General features: G+C 39.8%; 1 protein-coding gene across 4 annotated transcripts in view; it reads left to right on the top strand.

Annotated features, from left to right (window-relative positions):
* The first annotated feature begins 206 nt into the window (after positions 1–206).
* Positions 207–18,341, top strand: part of GSAP (gamma-secretase activating protein) — a 105,058-nt gene continuing 86,923 nt past the window's right edge. Inside the window, exons 1-3 of one of the 4 annotated variants that reach the window (XM_009243098.3) lie at positions 207–529; positions 10,600–10,676; positions 12,094–12,150. In XM_009243098.3, the coding sequence (XP_009241373.1) occupies positions 421–529; positions 10,600–10,676; positions 12,094–12,150 (243 nt within the window). In that variant the 5' untranslated portion in view covers positions 207–420. Of the gene's footprint in view, positions 530–600; positions 1,238–10,599; positions 10,677–12,093; positions 12,151–18,341 lie in introns of those variants that run through there. The other 3 variants (XM_009243097.3, XM_002818307.5, XM_063726108.1) reach the window with 3 other exon arrangements.

Here is an 18,341-nt window from a genome sequence, read left to right on the forward strand (position 1 = left end):
GCACTAGGAGAATAAAGAAAATAGGCCGACCCTCCAGGTTTGGAAGCCACTGGGCTAGCGGCCTCGCCAGGGCCCTGAGGCGCCCACGTCCTTGCGCCCTCTATCCTCAGCCCCGAGGGTGCGCGCGGAGGCCTCCTGCCCCGGCGGGCCTGGTCCTAGCGCCCGGTCCTCCCCGCCCCACCGCTACCCGCCGTGCCCGGCTCCGGCTCGGGTGCGGGCCGCCGGCGGCTGAGGGCCGCCGGCCGGGAGGAGGTGGTGCCGGGGCTTCTCAGGCCAGGGCGCCGCAGAACCGAAAGCAGCAGGGGGCGGGGGAGAGGAAGGAGGGGGCGGGCGCGGGGACGCGAGGGCGAGGCGGCCACGCGGGGCCGGGAATGCCCGCGGTGCGGGGCCCCAGAGCCGCCCGGTGGTCGTGTCCGGGCGATGGCTCTCCGCCTGGTCGCCGACTTCGACCTCGGGAAGGACGTGCTCCCGTGGTTGCGGGCGCAGCGGGCAGTGTCGGAGGCCAGCGGGGCCGGAAGCGGCGGCGCAGGTGCCGGAGGCGCGCGGCTGGGCGGTGGAGGGGGCGGGGAGTGGGAGTCCCTCATACCCTCCGGACTCCGACCCGGCGGGGAGCAACCCGGGGTGTCGCCGCCCTGGGAAGGCTGGTGCGGGGGCGCCGCTCCCCTCCTCAGAGGGCTGTTTTGGCTTTGCCACCCTCACCCAGCCACGGCGGAAGGTCTGGGGGCAGAGCCCGGGCCAGGTCGCCGTGGGGCCTGAGGCGCCTGGCTCGCTGCCGGCCCGCGGAAATTCACCCTTGGCAGAGGGGCCGGGCCGCTGGCGGTTCCCTCAGCATCACCTCACGGCAAGGGGAGAGGGTCGTGCTCAGCTCAGCGGTCGCATCCCACCTCCCGGGGGCTTCATCGGCAGCGCAGGGGCTTTGCCAAGACAGGGGTCCTCCTGGAAGCTTCACGTTTTGAGAAAGAATCCGTGACGACCAAGCAAACCACCCTATACCTAACAGTGGAACAGTTTGTCCCCACATTTGCGAGACGTGTTTATGTGTTTGTTGAACCATGTCCGTGGCTCAGGGGACATGGGCCTCGGCGGTGAGGCGCGAGAGGGCAGGGGCCGCCTCCAGGCTGCGCGCGGCGGGGCGAGAGCCCCCAGCCGCCCCCGAGCTCCGCACCTGTGCAGGCTGGGGCTGCGCGCGAGATGCTGGGCTCTCGGCCTCGCCACCTCCGGGCTTTTTGATGATTCGGTAAGGGAGTGAAAGTGACTTTTGAGCCTTCCCAGCACTGATCTGTTTTAAAGAAGGGGAACTTTGTGATTTCTCACAAAGTTTTTAAAGTCTTCTGTAAATGTTGGAGCTTCAGAGCTTAAATGCCGCTTCAAAGCAATGATGCCTGTAGGTCTCACCTTGTGTGTAGGGCGCTGTCCACTTCAGTGAATTTGGAAGTGGGTATTAAATGACCCACATCTACAACCCCTTTCCCTTAAACACTGGTGAAAGTTTTCTTGATGTGAGTTATATATCAAGTTGCTATCTTGTATCTTCACACTCTCCTATGACTATAGCGAAATTATTTGTAGGTTTCCTTGGCTTGGAATATTATTAGCTCCAAATAAGGAGTTATATGTTTGTGTAGCATATGCATTGCGTTTGCATTAGTGTCATGCTTAGTAAGGCTTTACTTTCTTTCGAGGTGGAAAGGGTGGTCAAGGAATAATTTTATACAAAAATTAGCTGGGCGTGGTGACACGCGCCTGTAATCCCAGCTACTCGGGAGGCTGAGGCAGGAGAATCGCTTGAACCTGGGAGGCAGAGGTTGCAGTGAGCCGAGCTCTCGCCACTGCACTCCAGCCTGGGCAACAGAGTAAGTCTCAGTCTCAAAAAAAAAAAAAAAGCGCCCAAATGTCTGAAAAGTTTTTGAAGGCTTAACTTTTTGAAATACAACAGACAGCTCTGTCTTCTACCACCAAGTACTCCTTTTTCTGGACTCCCACTTTATTTTGCTAAATGGCAGGTGTCCGCAAATGAGAAGTTAGATAAGTGTGAAATGCCACAGTCTTATGTTTCCGTAATGTGTGTCGTGCTTGAAAAGCTGTGTGTGACCCACTGGGACCTGGCTTCCTTGTAGCTTTCGCTCATCTGAATAAATATAAACTTGTGTATTGACCTTCCACTAAACAACAGATAGCCCTAGGTCCTCAGAAGGTACTTTCTGGAAATACTAGCTTTTCTGATACTGGTAGTATTTTGCTCTTTCAGAGCAAATATCTTGTTAAGATATTAGCCCTGTTATACTAAGAGAATTATCACCTCTGATAATCACCAGTGGGTGGTACCTCAAAAATACCCCTACACAAATTAATTCCTGTTCTGTTATTTATAGCAGTGGCAGGGAAATCTGGGATTCTGTCTCATTTCTAGCGCAGCAGTTACTACACACATTTGTGGAAATCATTATCCTTTTAAAGTTCTAGCTTTTCAAATGTAAATTATGAATTACTATACCATTGTAATGCCTCCTCTATGCATATTTGCTTTCTAAATTTGAAGCCTTAATGTTTTTACATCAACAAATACAATTGAAGTTTTCTTAGAGGTGCTAAGTAATTCTCATGAGATATGTATGATATATTCCTGGCAAAACAGAGAGCTGGGCTGAGTCAGCCATGGAAATTCTGTGCCTGTAAGCATTTTGGTCAACAAGGGGTCAAGGAGGAAGGAGAACAGATTTGGTTACTGCATTTGCTCCTGGTTCTGGGTTGAACTTTTGAGAAAACAGTTTCTCCTGAAATAAAAGAAGATATTTGTTAAAAATCAAAACAACTACATAAAAGAATATTTTAACAGGTAGCTGTAAATGATAAAAGAAAAAAAAAAACCACCAAAGTAAAACCGTGTATCCACTACCCAGCTTAAAAATGGAGCAATGTCAAGACCCTTGGAAGTCTCTTATGTGCTCCTTTCTGATTCTATTTCTTTCTCTCATCCTCACCTCCTAGGTTAGCAACCATTTACATTTTTATATTTTAACATTACTTTGACTTTATTTGTAGTTTTAGCCTATATGTATGGGCAAAATATTTCATTTTGCTTGCCTGTGAACTTTAAAGCATACTGTGTGCATTCCTTTTGCTTATTTTCCTTCTCAATATTGTGAGATTTACCCATATTGACTGGCTAGCTGCAGGTTATTAATTTGTATTAATTAATGCTATATAGTGTTCCATCGTGTGAATTCAACACAATGGTGGACATGGAGATGCACCCCTTAGATTTTCCTTTCAAAGAAGAGCTTGTCCCGGGTGCTGTGAGTATAGTCAGCAGGCAGTCTTCAGCTGTCAGCCCCTTCAGGGATTGCCTGGCAAGAGGGCTGCCCTACCCAACTTCACTTCCTTTTGGGTATGGACCACATGAGATTGAGTGGGCTTTAAAGCCCTGGCCATTTTGACCGAACATGGGACAACTCCATTTCAGTTCTGAAGCTTCCTCTTTGGGGGACCCAAGGTCACCTGAGGATATTGTGCCTGCGTTGCTACTGGACTTCTCACCCTACCAGGACTTGCTTCCTTCTCCTTCCTCTTAAGGGTGTTAATCCCACTTTCCTGAGCACTCCCTGATGAACATACTGGGTACTAAACTCTGTCTCAGAGTGCTTCCTGGGGAAACCAACTTATTTTTCCAGTGGGTGGCTTTTGGGGGGGTTTCTGGGGTTTGCTGTATGGTCAGTGCTCTTACTAACCACTTGGTGCACACAGGCGTATGTTTCTCTAGAATGTATGTCTAAAAGTGGAGTTGCTAAGTCATGGGCTGTGCACATCTTCGTCTTTCCTGGGCAGTGCCAAATTGTTTTCCAAAGTGTTGTACTTATTAACACTGTGACTTGTGGTGTGGAAATGTTTCTGATACTCACTATCCTCACAAGTCCTCGACAGTTCAAGATTTAATTTTTTTTTTTGTCAAACTGGTAGGATTAATTATTTCATTGTGCTCCGAGGTTGATCATCTCTATGTATTTACTGGCCACTTGAATTTCCCTGCCTGTGAAGTGCCTATTCATCCTTTTGTCCACTTTCCTATTTTTTTTAATTGATTATTTTAGGGGTTATGTTTTTGGGATTATAGTTCTTTATCACATGTGTTGCAAATATTTTTCTCTTAGTCTGTCCCTTCTGTTTCTGTTTGTGATGGTGCCTTTGATAAACAGGAGTTCTTAATTTTAATGTAGTCTAAATTAGGAGTTTTTCTTTATAGTTTGTACCTTTTCAGCTCTCTTAAATCCTCCCTGTTTTGAAGTCGTGAAGACATTTTTAATATTAACTTTTGGAAGCTTTATGACTTTTTCACCTTTTGATTTTAATCCACCTAGAATTTATTTTTATGTGACACAATTTATAGGAGTCCAATTTTTTAAAAAATATATTAATAGCTAATTGTTTCAATATTATCAACCAAATAGTCCTTTTAGTTCTCACAACAAAGCCACTTCTGTCACATCAAGCTTCCTTATGTAGGTCTCCTTTTCTGAGTTCATTTTGTTTCATTATCTCAACTTGACAACTTTTTTTTTTGAGAGTCGAGCTCTGTCGCCCTAGCTGGAGTGCAGTGGCGCAATCTCAGCTCACTGCAACCTCCGCCTCCCGGGTTCAAGCGATTCTCCTGCCTCAACCTCCCAAGTAGCTGGGGTTACAGGCATATGCTGCCATGCCCAGCTAATTTTTATATTTTTAGTAGAGACAGAGTTTCACCATATTGGTCAGGCTGGTGTTGAACTCCTGACCTCAGGTGATGCGCCCACCTCGGCCTCCCAAAGTGCTGGGATTACAGGTGTGAGCCACCATGCCCGGCCATGACAACATCTTAATAACTATGCTTTATGGTAAGTATTGATAACTGGTAGGGTAAGTCCCCTCACCTTAGTATTCTTCACGAGTGTCTTAGCTATTGTATGCACTTTGCTTTTTCATATATATATTTTTGAATCTGCCTGTCAGATTTTACAAAAAAAGTTAATTTGGATTTCCTTTAGTCACATTGCCTCTATAGATCAGCTTGGGGAGAATTGGCATCTTTACAATATTGAATCTTCCCAACTATGAACAAAATATAGCTCATTATTTATTTAGATCTTTTTAAATGACTCTTAATAAGTCTTAGAATTTTCTCCATGAAGGTTCTGCACCTGTTTTGCTAGATTTCATCCTAGGTTATTTTTTTGTTGCTCTCATAACTAGCACACTTAAAAACATGACATGTTGTAACTATTGCTGGTATGTAGCACTATAGTAGATAGGTCTTATATGTTGACTTTTGTATCCCGTGCTTAATCCCTTGTTGGGATTGATCACATCTTCAAGAAAATAAGATCTGCAATATGTAAGTTTTCTAACATTTGAATGTCAATATTTAAGACTGGAAAGGATGTAGATTTTCTTGCCTGCTTTTATTAGTCTTGGATTTATGATACACCAGATTGACTTGTCTTTCAAATATTGTAATCTTTGCCAGGGAAGTGGTATATTTTACCAAGTGACTGATTCGAGAATAATACTTTTTTTTGTTGCCTCCTATGTATTCCTAGATTGATTTGGGGGCCAGAGGGTTACCTTAATCACATTGTTTTCACTTTTTTTTTTTTTTTTTTTTACTATTTTCTTGCCAGTATCTGTCCTTTTTACTTTTCTTTCCGCTAATTCTTTCCTAGTCTCCTTTTCTAATTCTCATCTCTCTCTTAACTTCATTTTACTCAGAATATGAAATATAAATCACATAATGTTTACTGCATAGGTTTAGGAATTATAATAACTGGTCATCTTGAGCCTGAGGATTTATATGAATTATTTACAGAATAAGAATGTTATAGGTATAATCATATTTTATCACCTCTTGATGTATGTATTAGGAACTAGTTCAAAATTTTGTATAAGGCTGCATGACATTTTTCTCCTTAAGTATGGTCATTGGAAAGACAAATACTTTAATTTTTGTCTCATAGCAGTTTGGGATAAAATGTATACATTTGAGAAACCCTCTTCCTGTAAAGTGAAATCACTTTTGTTTGACAAAGAATAGATTGAAACGCATGAGCATATCTGGCCAACCAGCTTTTGTTTTACAAGAGCTATGCCTTGCCAATACCTTTAGTATCTAGGTACTCTCCTTTCTTTATAGGTTTACCTATGCAAGTATCTATCAAAATGCTACATTGTTTTATTCATGAGCAGTGAGTATACTAAACTGTGAAATTAAACCACATTTCCTCATTTGAAATTGCAAAACTTCTTCCTCTGGACTTTCCAGTGATGAACTACTGGGAGAAGAGTCAGAATGAATAAGCAAAGAGGTTACTGAATACTTCTTTTAAAAGGGTGTGTTAAAACATGGGCAACTAGTCCAGGGAGGAAGAGCCGATGGCTTAATACTATGTGGTGAGACATTGGTCTCTGGATTTGCAACATTACCAAATTTGTCTATTTCACATGTCCTTGAAATGTGAACTGTGTACTTAACTGCAGGTTATTCAGCCCTGCAGTTATTACCTAATGTTCCCATGAAAACATTATTTTTATTTCTTTCAACTCTCTGTCTACCATGGTTATATTATAAGATGGTCCAAGTTATGCCCTCTAACAAATATTGCTTAATATGTAATGTACATTTGTAGTTCAATGGTTCTTAACCCTGGCTGTACATTAGAATCACCCAGGGAATCTAAAACAAATACATATACACCAGAGAGTGGGCTCCACACCAGCTCAATAAAATCAGAATATCCTGGGTATGGCTTGGGGCATCAGTGTTCTTTTAAAAGCTCCCTTAATGATTTTAAGACAGCCAGAGTAGTTTAATGGGATAAAAATGTGCCATTTATTGTAATCTGCGTTTGTTGGAGAATTTTTTTCTCTTAGTATTATAGTAATCTGAAAATAGATATGCTTTTGCAAGTAAATTGGATTTAGCAAGATTTTTTGTAAAGGAGTTCTTATCTTAGCCGAAACCTTTTAAGTGTACTTTTGCGACGATCTCTCCTAGCATACTTATAATCTTGAAAGAAAAAAATACTTCTCAAAATATTGACACATTGCATTCCAGAAGTTTTGAGTCATGTACAGGATGAAACAACTCACTGAAATTCTCTTTAGATGTCTACAATATCTACCTTTCAAAGGACTTTTGAGTAATTACCCATTTTCTCATTGTAAGCTTCATACAGAACACTCAGCCCATTGTTCTGTTTACCTTTTTCTAGGTTTGAGTTCAGTCTATGCCACCTTTTCACTGTATATTGGTCAAGTATCATTATCTCATTGAGAAGTATAGTAGGGTAGGCCTGGAATACCTTATACAATGGAGATGAGATAGAAATGAGAACTCTCTAAATTGTGAAGGCCTACTTAGCCATAAACTTATTATTATTATTGAGAGATAGGGTTTTGCTGTGTTGCCCAGGTTGGTCTTGAACTCCTGAGCTCAAGCCATCCTCCCATCTTGGCCTCCCAGAGTGCTGAGATTACAGGCATGAGTCATCATGCTTGGCCCATAAACTGATTATTTAAATCCTAGTCTCCTAAGAGACCAAATTATTATCCTTATTATCCTTCAGTGTGAAGTGAGTCTGACAGCTCCATATACATGGCAGTATACTGACAAATGTTTATACCCATGTATAGAAAACACTTTGCCCTATCCCTTTGCCCTGCCCCTAGGAGACCCACGAAGCTGCTGCTTGTGAAGGGTGGGGAAGAGACATCTCAGGATGATGTCTAAGTTCTCAGTGAAACCTGCTCTTCCTCTCTCTAAATGTTTCCCACCTCCAGCTCCAGTGCAGGTGTCCAGCTCACCAATTATCTTTATTTTTTATCTTGTCTTTTCCTTTTAGGAATACAGATAGAAATTTGCTGAGTTACAGATATGTTTTGTCAGAATATTAGAATTTGTCATAATCAATGTAATTAACATGTAAAAACTATTCCTGTATGGGAAAAATTAATCAAATTTAAGCAATTTATCTTTTCTTTTTTTTTTTGAGACAGAGTCTTGCTCTGAAGTGCAATGGCTCAATCCCAGCTCATTGCAACCTCCACCTCCTGGGTTCAAGTGATTCTCCTGTCAGCCTCCTGAGTAGCTGGGATTACAGGTGTGCACCACTGTGCCCAGCTAATTTTTTGTATTTTTTAGTAGAGATTGGGTTTCACTATGTTGACCAGGCTGCTCTTGAATTCCTGGCCTCAAGTGATCCGTCTGCCTCAGCTTTCCAAAGTGCTGAGATTACAGGCGTGAGCTACTGTGCCGGCCATAATTTTGGATAACTTTTGAGGAAATTGGGAAAGTACACACTTCTGCCCAATTAGTGATAAGTACAATGCTGAATCTACCAGTGTTTAAATCCTTTAACTGTAGAATTAGGAGAAATATCCTAAAATTTTAGAAGAAAGATGGTCAGTTAACTTATAAGTTAAATGTTTTGTGTAAAGAGTCTGTATATCCTTCAGCAAAATAGGGCTTTCATATAGATAAGGACACAAGTTAAAGTTCACAGCTTAGTTAATTTTCACCAAGTGAAACACAGTTATGCAACTAAGTCTCAGAACAGGAAGGAGAATATTAATGGAACCTCAGAAGTCCTTCATGCTCCTTTCTAACAGTCACTTATCTAACACTGTAGATTAGTTGTGCCCATTATTGAAAACTTGTGTATGAATTGAAACATACAATTTGTACCTTCTTTTGGTGGTGGGGAAGGTTCTTTTGCTCAGTTTCATATGTGTTATTGCAGAATATTAATTCATTGTTTTGTACTATTCCACTGTTTGGATATAACACAATTTATTCATTCTTCACTTCATGGATGGTTTGGGTTTCTGGTTTGGGCAATAATGTACCACAGTACTATAGACATTCTTATGTGTCCCTTGCTAAATATATGTATATATTTCTTTTGAAGATATATGTACAAGTGCAGTTGCTGAGTCATGTGTTCAGCTTCACTAGCTACTGCCAGTTTTCCAATTTATACTCCCATTAACAATGTATGAGAGTTTCAGTTGCTTCAGATTTTTTTTTGCATCACAGAATACTAAAACATAATAAGTCAAGGATGCATGTTTTAACTTTTAGTATAACTAATAAAAGAATAGCAAAAACATATAACTGACAAGTTAATAGGTAATAGAATGAAATAGTAAACTTAGTCCAGAAGAGTAGTAAAACAGGTGAGACACATAGAAAACAAATAGCAATATGATAAATATCAACCCAATATGTTAGTAATTACATTAAATGTAAATGGACTACATATCCCAATTAAAAGATTAAGAATGTCAGATTGGAGGAAAAAATCTCAAGTGGATACTGCTTATAAAACATATCTTCAATATAAGGACACAGGAAGATTAATAACAGAAAGTTATGCAAGCACTAACCAAGCTGATGTAGTTATACTAGTATTGGACAAAGTAGACCTTAAAGTAAAAATAATTATTAGAAATAAAGGACATTGTATAATGAATAAAGGGTTGCTAATCCAGCTCCTATTTTAAAAACTTATGTGTAATTTTTCACACCCAACTATGTGCAGTTACAAAGACTTTATCTGACAGGCCTTATGGGGGAAAGCTACCCTCCCCAAATCTGACTTGGTGTGTGGCCAATGCCCTGTAGTCCCTGAAATGAGTTGTGACTGTGATTCAGGCCCCGCTGGCCAGCCATACTCTTATAGATAGATGCATCCCTAGCCCGGGTTCTTCATTTAGAGGCCTCTTTATCAGAGGCCTTTAGCAGAGACCTTTCTCAGTAGCCTCTAAACCACTAAAACCACCTTAGCAGCGGGGAGAGGGGAGCTTCAAAGACTGTTTTTTCTCTACTCCAGTGAAATACTTTTCCACTCCTAGCTCTTCTCCCTCTCCCTACCCTCGGCCCCTGTATCCATGATACTGCAGGAACCTTTTTGGCAGGGTCCCTCGATAGTGAAGAGAGCTCCATATCTGTGCTGATTCACCTGACCCTTGGCTAACGGCACCATTCCATGGGGAGAAAATAGACCAGGGACATTAGCACTTTCTCTTGTTAACCTCTTGCTTTATAGCATCACAGTAAGTGATTAAAAGCTTGACTGTTAAAAAGTTAATATTAACTTTTTAATCTTGTTTTAATTGAGTACTCAGACACCTGGCAGCTCAGCTTAGAACCTAACAGTGGTTAATCTACCAGGAGGCTATAACAATTTCAAACTCGTATGCCCTTAATGATGTATCCTCAAAATGCATAAAGCAAAAACTAATAGATACTTGAAATTTATTGTATAACATTCACACAGAAAAGAGTGTACAGCTCAGTGAGTTATTGCAGAGTGTATCAGTATACCCAAAACACTTAACATTACCAACACCTAACAAGGCTCGCTTGAGATACCTCTCAATGACTATGGCTTTCTCCTTCCTTAAAGGTCACTACTGTTTATACTTCTAATAAAAGAGATTTGTTTTGCCTGTTTTTAAGTTTTATATAATAGAATTATTAGTATATATTTATATTTGGCTTCCTTCACTAATATATTGGTTAGATATGTTTCTAACCATCTTCTGCTGAGTATTAACCTCCTATTATCATTTCAGATGTTTTAGAAAACGATTATGAGAGCTTACGTGTGTTAAATGTTGAAAGAAATGGAAATATTATTTATACCTATAAGGTATGTCTATATTCTTTTGTATTGTGGTAAGATGTAAAATTTACTGTTTTTGATCATTTATATTCTCTTTTTACAGAATTCTATACTGTATCTTGTTGAAGGGTAATGAATAAACTTGTTGGCATTTAATCTTAACATATGACTTTGTGTGTGTGAGACTGAATAAAGTGATTGAAATTTAGCAGTATTAGGCTGGGCATGGTGGCTCACAATTGTAATTCTAGCACTTTGGAAGGCTGCAACCTGCAGATCACTTGAGGTCACGAGATCGAGACCAGCCTTGCCAACATGGCAAAACCCCGTTTGTACCAAAAAATACAAAAATGAGCTGGGCGTGGTGGCGCACACCTGTAGTTCCAGCTACTCAGGAGGCTGAGGCAGGAGAATCGCTTGAACCCAGGAGGTGGAGGTTGCAGTGAGCTGAGATTGTGCCACTGCACTCCAGCCTGGGTGGCAGAGCGAAACCCTGTCTCAAAAAAAAAAAAAAATTTTTTTTTAGTATTAAATGTTTCTTCATTTTAAAATAAAACTAAACGGGCATATCTGACATAATACTCAAATTTTGAATTAATGAACAATTTCATTTTCTGGACAAAAAATGCCAAGTAAAAATGTTTAAACCTAATTAATATGTTAACATTTTATCATTGGAGAAAATATTAAATATGATTACTCTCTTCAGACGTAGATATGTTAGGACTTTTAAAGCATTATTATTATTTTGTTTTTAGAAACAGAGTCTTGCCCTGTCACCCAGGCTGGGGTGTGGTGGCACAATCATAGCTCATTGCAGCATCAAACTCATGGGCTCAAGTAGGTTCCTTGAGCTCCTGCCTCAACCTCCCCAGTAGCTAGGACTACAGGCACCTGAAGCATTGTTATTTAACAATGTGTTTTCAATGTCAAATGTTCTAAGGAAAATTTAACTTTACTATAATAAGCACATATGAATAATTCAAATGGCCAGTTTGCTTTGCACAATTATATCACTGTGCTTTTTAAAGTAAAAATAATTATTTTAAGTTGTGTCTTAGAATGTTACCTTTAAGGAATTGTGTGATTCACAATGTTTTACTTATAAGAATGTTATGGACTTGTCCTAGCCATCCCTATTATCTGTCATATGTGTATATTTTCAAAGACATAAGTGGAAGTATAAAAAAATTTACGCCTTCACCATGCTCAGTCCTACTAGACAGTTCCCCAAACTCACTGAGCTCTACAGTGTTGATCCATTTCATTCTTTGAGCCCAAATGACTAGCTGAACTGGATTCAGTCCCCCTCTGACAGGCATAGAAAGCTTCTTTTAGAGTGCTTACTGCTAAGATTGAGTTATTGCAGGTTGGTTTTAAAACTGGTAACATTCTAACTTCCTAAACAATGATATTTAATAAACATCTGGTTAATTTTTTTTAGGATGATAAGGGAAATGTCGTCTTTGGATTATATGATTGTCAAACCAGACAAAATGAGGTAAAAATCATAGATTACTCATTGGTTACTTTACTGCCTTTAGAGTTTTCTTTGTCTCCTCCTTTTTCTAGATATAAATTCTAACTTTATTTTCTCTTTTTCTCTAAACATTTTATTTGAAAAAACAGAATTGCAATTTGAGGCATACACACAGACCAGGGTAGTCTTTGGTATGTCCAGAGAACTAAGAAAGGTTGGGGGTTTTATCAGAAAGAGAAATGTTACACATGGCTTTGAAAGAAAACTCATTGGCAATAGGAAAGTTTCCAGGAGCAGGCAAGATCTCGGTGTGTGAAAGCAGTAGGTAAAACTAGTTTTAGAGCCATGGCAGTTTGTTTCAGCAGCTACTAGGTGAAGCTGTTCTTAAGTTTATGGCATTTGGTCATTTTGGCAGCTGGCTTGCACAATACCTGGGCAGGCACTTGTGCCCTGTGTGCTTCTCTTTTCCTCTCCTGATCTCTTGATTTAACTTGATTGAGTATGACAGAATAACTCCAATTCTTGTAATCAGTTATCACAGTACATGCAACAGTTTTATTCATTTATTTATTCATTTATTCATTTATTTGTTGATGGGCATCTGTTTCTAATATTTGCCTATTATGAACACTATTGTATACATAGCTATTTTGTCATTCTTTTGTGTGTGTATCTAGGAGTGGGAATACCAACTTTATTTTCTAAAAAATTATATTTCTTTGCATTCCTTCTCTTCTCCTTTAACGATCTCTTGGTCCTGTTATCTTAAACAAAAAAATGCAAGGACTGTTGGACCAAAAAGTGAGGTGAAGTCTCTTAGACCTTTGAGATTTAAGTAAAATTGGTCCAAACAAATTATTCAATATCCTGTAAGAAAGTAGGAGGTCCAATGTCTTCCTTGAGATTTGTGTACTCCCAGGTCATCGTATAATGACCTCTGACTCTTTCTGCTTAACCTTCACGTGTCTTGTTTCTCATTATTTCTTAGTGATCCAGACAAGGATCCCCTTTCCTTATTTTTTTTCCCCAAATTACTCACATAAGGCGTTGGTTGATGTGACAGGCTTTGTCTAATTCTGGGAGCAAATGGGAGGCAGTAATTTTGTGCCTATGTAAAAACAATTTAGAATTGAATATTAGACATCTTTGAACTTAAATGTCCTTTATCCATTACAAATTTCTTACAGGTCACCTTACTCTTCAGGGTTCCAATATGCTGCTTGGTTAATTCTCTCTTCCCTTCTTCCACCACTTTCACCTTTATTCATTAATTCATTCACCCATTCACTGATCCAACAAATAAGCATTGAGTGTTTTCTCTGTCAGGTGCTGGAGACACAGTGATGATCAACATAAACTCTTTCACAATACACAGTGTAGGGAAAGAGAATAAAATCTCAAGTTTTCAGTGCAATTGTTAGCTTAATTTCTGTGTGGCATGTATTCTAAAAAGGTGGGTTGAGAGGAGACATCATAGTCTGTCTTCTGTCAATCCAGTTGTGGTGACTGCTGCTATCTTTTGTGGTCATATTCCTCTCTCCCAAGACTATGAGCACTTGACAGTAGGAGCGCTTTGCATACCAATGTGTTTCATCCCCCTTACCTTTAGCTTACTGCCTGTGAGTGGTAGGAGTGCAGTGAATGTTTTTCAATGGATTGATAGTGATAGGTTCCCTCCAGAGTGGCTGTTTTTCAAAAATTTTCCAGTGACAAAGCTGCTTTGAATTCCAAAATGTGAAAGTTAGTCCAGAAAATAACTTCGCCAAAGGATAAATTAATAGGAAATTTAAACTAGCTTTGTAAACGGCAAATTTTTCTTCTGAACCGTAGTCGCTAAACAAACCCTCCCCTTCTCCCGTCTCTTCTCCACATAAGCACAACCCTTACAGCCCATATGTTTTTTTTTTACTGACCTTTTGATGGTTTTATTGAAGGAATGGATTTGTATACCAAATCTAGATGGGCTTTAAAATTCTTTTTTTCTTTTTTTTTTTTTTTTTTTTTTGAGACAGAGTCTCACTCTATTGCCAGGCTGGAGTGCAGTGGCGCCATCTCAGCTCACTGCAACCTCCGCCTCCTGGGTTCAAGCAAATCTCCTACCTCAGCCTCCCAAGTTGCTGGAACTACAGGTGTGTGCCACCACACCCAGCTAATCTTTTGTGTGTGTGTGTGTATATATATATATTTTTTTCTTTTTTCTTTTTTTTTTTTTTTTTTTTAGTAGAGATGGGGTTTCCCATGTTGGCCAGGATGGTCTCAATCTCTTGACCTCGTGATCTGCCTGCCTCAGCCTCCAAAGTGCTGAGATTACAGGTGTGAGCCACCGCGCCCGGCCTAAAATTCTTTTCAAGTACTATATTTTTCCTTGTAAAGGTGCCACCATGAGGAAAGATGGTGCCATCAAGAGAGAAAAAAAATCTTTCTCTTGGTAGTTGAGCTTCAGGATGGGATAACAGTGTCTGGGTCTTAATGCTTACCCATCCTTCTCTAAAAGTTTTTATTTTTTAAATTTGATAAAACTAGTACAGTAATGTCCTGTGTACTCATCACTCAGTTTCTCTCAATTGTTAAATCTCGTGTAACTATAGGTTAATATATTAAAACCAATAAATTAATGTTGGTAGAATGTGTGCATATAGTTCTATGCCATTTCATTACTTGTGTAGATTCCTGTAATTACCACTGCAATTGAGAAAGAGTTGTTCCATCTCTACAAGATCTATTGGTGTTGAAATTTTACCAGTTCGAATGACGTGTGGAACTATTATCTCCTTTTGAGTCTCTTTACCTTTCCGTGTTTTTGATTGTCTTCGATATTTCCTGTACATTCTTTAAGATCCACATCAGGCAATGTTATACTTTTCGCCCTGATTGTTGAACATAATTTAGAAAACACAAGAGGAGAAGGAAAGTCTATTGTGTTTACCTATATATTTGCTCTTTCCATGGTTCTTTCTGATGTTCTAAGGTTCCTCTTTTATCATTTCCTTTCTCTTTCAAGAACTTTTTTTAGCCATTTTTTTAGGGTAGGTATGCTGATGACAAATTTTCATAGTTTTCTTCATCTGAGAATGTCTTTTTTTCTTTCACTCCTGAAGGATAATTTTGCCAAGTATAGAATTCAGGATTCATAGTTCTTTTTGTTCCTCTCTTGAAAAACATGCCACTTCCTTCTGGGTTCTCTGGTTTCTCATGAGAAATCTGCTGTCTTTTGAAATTTTCTCCCCCCAATATAGATGTCACTTTTTTCTTTGCTGATTTTGAAAAAATTTTTTACTTTCTCCTTAGTTTTCTGAAGTTTGATTGTGCTGTGTCTTGGTGTGGATTTGTTTGGATTTTGCCTGTTTGGGGTTTATTCTGCTTATTGAATCTGTAGTCTCTTGCCAAATTTGGGACATTTTTAGTCATTAGCCAATATTTCTTCAAGTATTTTTTCTTAAAGTTCCAATCTGTTTCTCTTCTCTTTTTATGGACTCTGATTACAAGAATGGTAGATCTTTTGTTATAGTCTCACGGATCTCTGAGGTTCTGTTTCTTTTATTTTTCGATTTTCTGTTGTTTAAATTAGGTAACTTCTATTGTTTTCAAGTTCACTGATTCTTCTGTCCTCTCCACTATGTTGTTGAGCCTACCCATGGAGGTTTTGTTAAAAAAAAAAAAAAAAATTGGTAATTGTATTTTTCAGTTGTGAAATTTCCATTTGTGTTTTTCTTTATATATTCTATTTCTTGCTGAGATTTTTTTTCATTTGCTTCAAGCATGCTTGTAATTACTTATTGAAGCATTTTTATGACCGTTTTAAAATCTTTGTCAGAAAATTCCAATATCTTTGTTATCTCAGTGCTTGTGCCTATTGTTTTCTCATTGAGTTTGAGATCTTCCTGGTTTTTGGTATGACATGAGGTTTTCTATTGTATGTTAGACATTTCGAGTACTACATTATGAAACTCTGGATGTTATTTAAGTCTTCTCTTTAGCATACCTCCTGTGATAATTTACCTGTTGGGGAATTAGTGGGGTTGGTGGTACAACCTACTACTGCTAGGTTGTGCCAGGGGAAGGTCCAGGTTCCCCACTTGGCCTACTTGGACACCCCAGTGGAGAGAAGTGTCTTGTTATGGCTAGACAGAAGGTGGGATTTCAGTTTCCCCACTTGGCCTCCACTGATACCACAGCAGAGGAGCAGGATGGGGGAAAGGTAGGTGAAGGCCTCATTATCATTGGGTGGTAGTGGAAGTTTTGATTTCCCATTCAGCCACCTTGGAAACCATCCCAGTGAGGAGGTGGAAAGGGAACTCTTTACTACTGGGTCTGGGTGGGAGTCCAGGATCCACGTGGCTTTGCTGGCACTCTTGGTGGGGGAAAGCTTGTTTACCACTGGGAATGGATGAAAGTCCTGATTTCCTACTTGGTCTTCTTTGATACTCTTCTCGCAGAAGGGGGAAGCCTGCCTTGTTACAGCTGGGCAAAGGTGGGAGTGTAAGCTCCCCATGCAGCCTTTGCTGGTAGAGATGGGAGTGGGGTTGCATTTTCTTTTGTGGTGTTTGGCTGGAGTTAGGGTGGTTATAGTAAAAAAGTTTCTCTCTAGCTATGTTTCCCCTTTCCAGTTCCTTTGGCTAGAGAGCATGGGTGTGTGTTTGTTTTTGTCTGCTCCCATCAGTATTTCTGTTGTTTTCACCTCTTTAGCTCTGAGTCTAGGCTATATGACACAAAAGGAAAACCCAGGGAACTTACCACTATGTCATTCATCAGGATCTGAGGTCCCTAAAGAGTCTGCTGCCTTCTCTCGGCATTTCAGAGTCGTCATTGAAACTTAAAAAATATATGTCCTGGGTTTTAAAACTGTACTTGGTGGGAGCAATAGGGACAAGTGGGTTGACTCCACTTTGCCCCACCACCCCTCACCTCAAGTTTTGAGTTAATGGTCTTACCCTGCAATATGCAAATGGGAAGCAGTGTATTACTTATGCTTCCCATTAGCATAAGTAATGGGATAAGCATAAGCACGGTCCCAATAGCTTTCCTTCTTCACCCTCTTCCACCTCTTTCTCCCACCTTCTGTCATGTAGGACTTCCCTGGTAGTGCATACAAGAGTGAATATGACCTAAACTGGTTGGATACAAGAGAATACTTTGCTGGAAATTTGGGACATGGACTCCTCTTTTCCACTGGGTTCGATGATAAGTGAATTCACTGGGTTGGAATTGCTGTGGCTTTGGGGAATAGAACTTGGAGCTCTATTGTGTGGAAGCTGACAAATGTATTGAACCCAGAAAGCTAGGAGAATGTATATTTCCAGCTCTGGATCAAGCCAATACTGAAGTAACACCCCATTCTGTTCAATTTCATGAGCCTCTAATTGTCTTTTTGACTAAGCTAGTCGGGGAAGATTTTTTGATGCTTGGAGTTAAAGACTTCTGATACTTGCACACCTATTGACCTAGAAATTCCACTTTGAGGTTTTGATTCTACAGAAATATCTGCACAAATTCATACAGGTTTATGTAAAAGGTTCATTGGATTATTATATTACCTAAATGTAGGAGGCAAACTAAATGCCCATCAGTAAGTTTTTGGAAATTGATACAGCTATTAAAGGATTAAGAAGTCTATAAATGTACTGGTACAGAAGGCTCTCCAAAACATATTGTTACTTGAAAAAAGCAAGTTGTCAGAATAATACATTCCATTTATGTTTTTAAAAAACTTGCAATGTAACTGTGTAATATAAGTGCATAAATATAGAAAATTTATAAACATGCTTCCTTTTGGAAGAGAGTTGGGATTGGCTGAGTGTAAAGGACTGTCATTTCTTTTGACCTTTTATTTTTGTTTGAGACAGGGTGTCGCTCTGTCACTTGGGCTGGAGTGCAGTGGCACAATCACGGCCCACAGCAATCTTGACCTCCTGGGCTCAAGTAATCCTCCTATCTCAGCCTTCCAAGTAGCTAGGACTACAGGCATGCCACCATGCCTGGCATATTTTTTAAAAAACTTTTGTAGAGACAGGATTTTGTCGTGGTGTCCAGGCTGGCTTTGACTTTTTATTTGATAGTGTTTGAATCTTTTAAACATTGAGACTATACTTATGTTATCTTTGTAATTAAAAGATAACAAACTAAAAATTAAGTGTATGTACCCATTCTTCTTAGTAATAATTTAGAATTAGATTCTTCTTAGTAATAATTTAGAATCCCTCAGTTAGAGCAAG

The sequence above is a fragment of the Pongo abelii genome, chromosome 6 (assembly GCF_028885655.2).
Source record: "Pongo abelii isolate AG06213 chromosome 6, NHGRI_mPonAbe1-v2.0_pri, whole genome shotgun sequence".
NCBI classification, from domain to species: Eukaryota; Metazoa; Chordata; class Mammalia; order Primates; family Hominidae; genus Pongo; species Pongo abelii.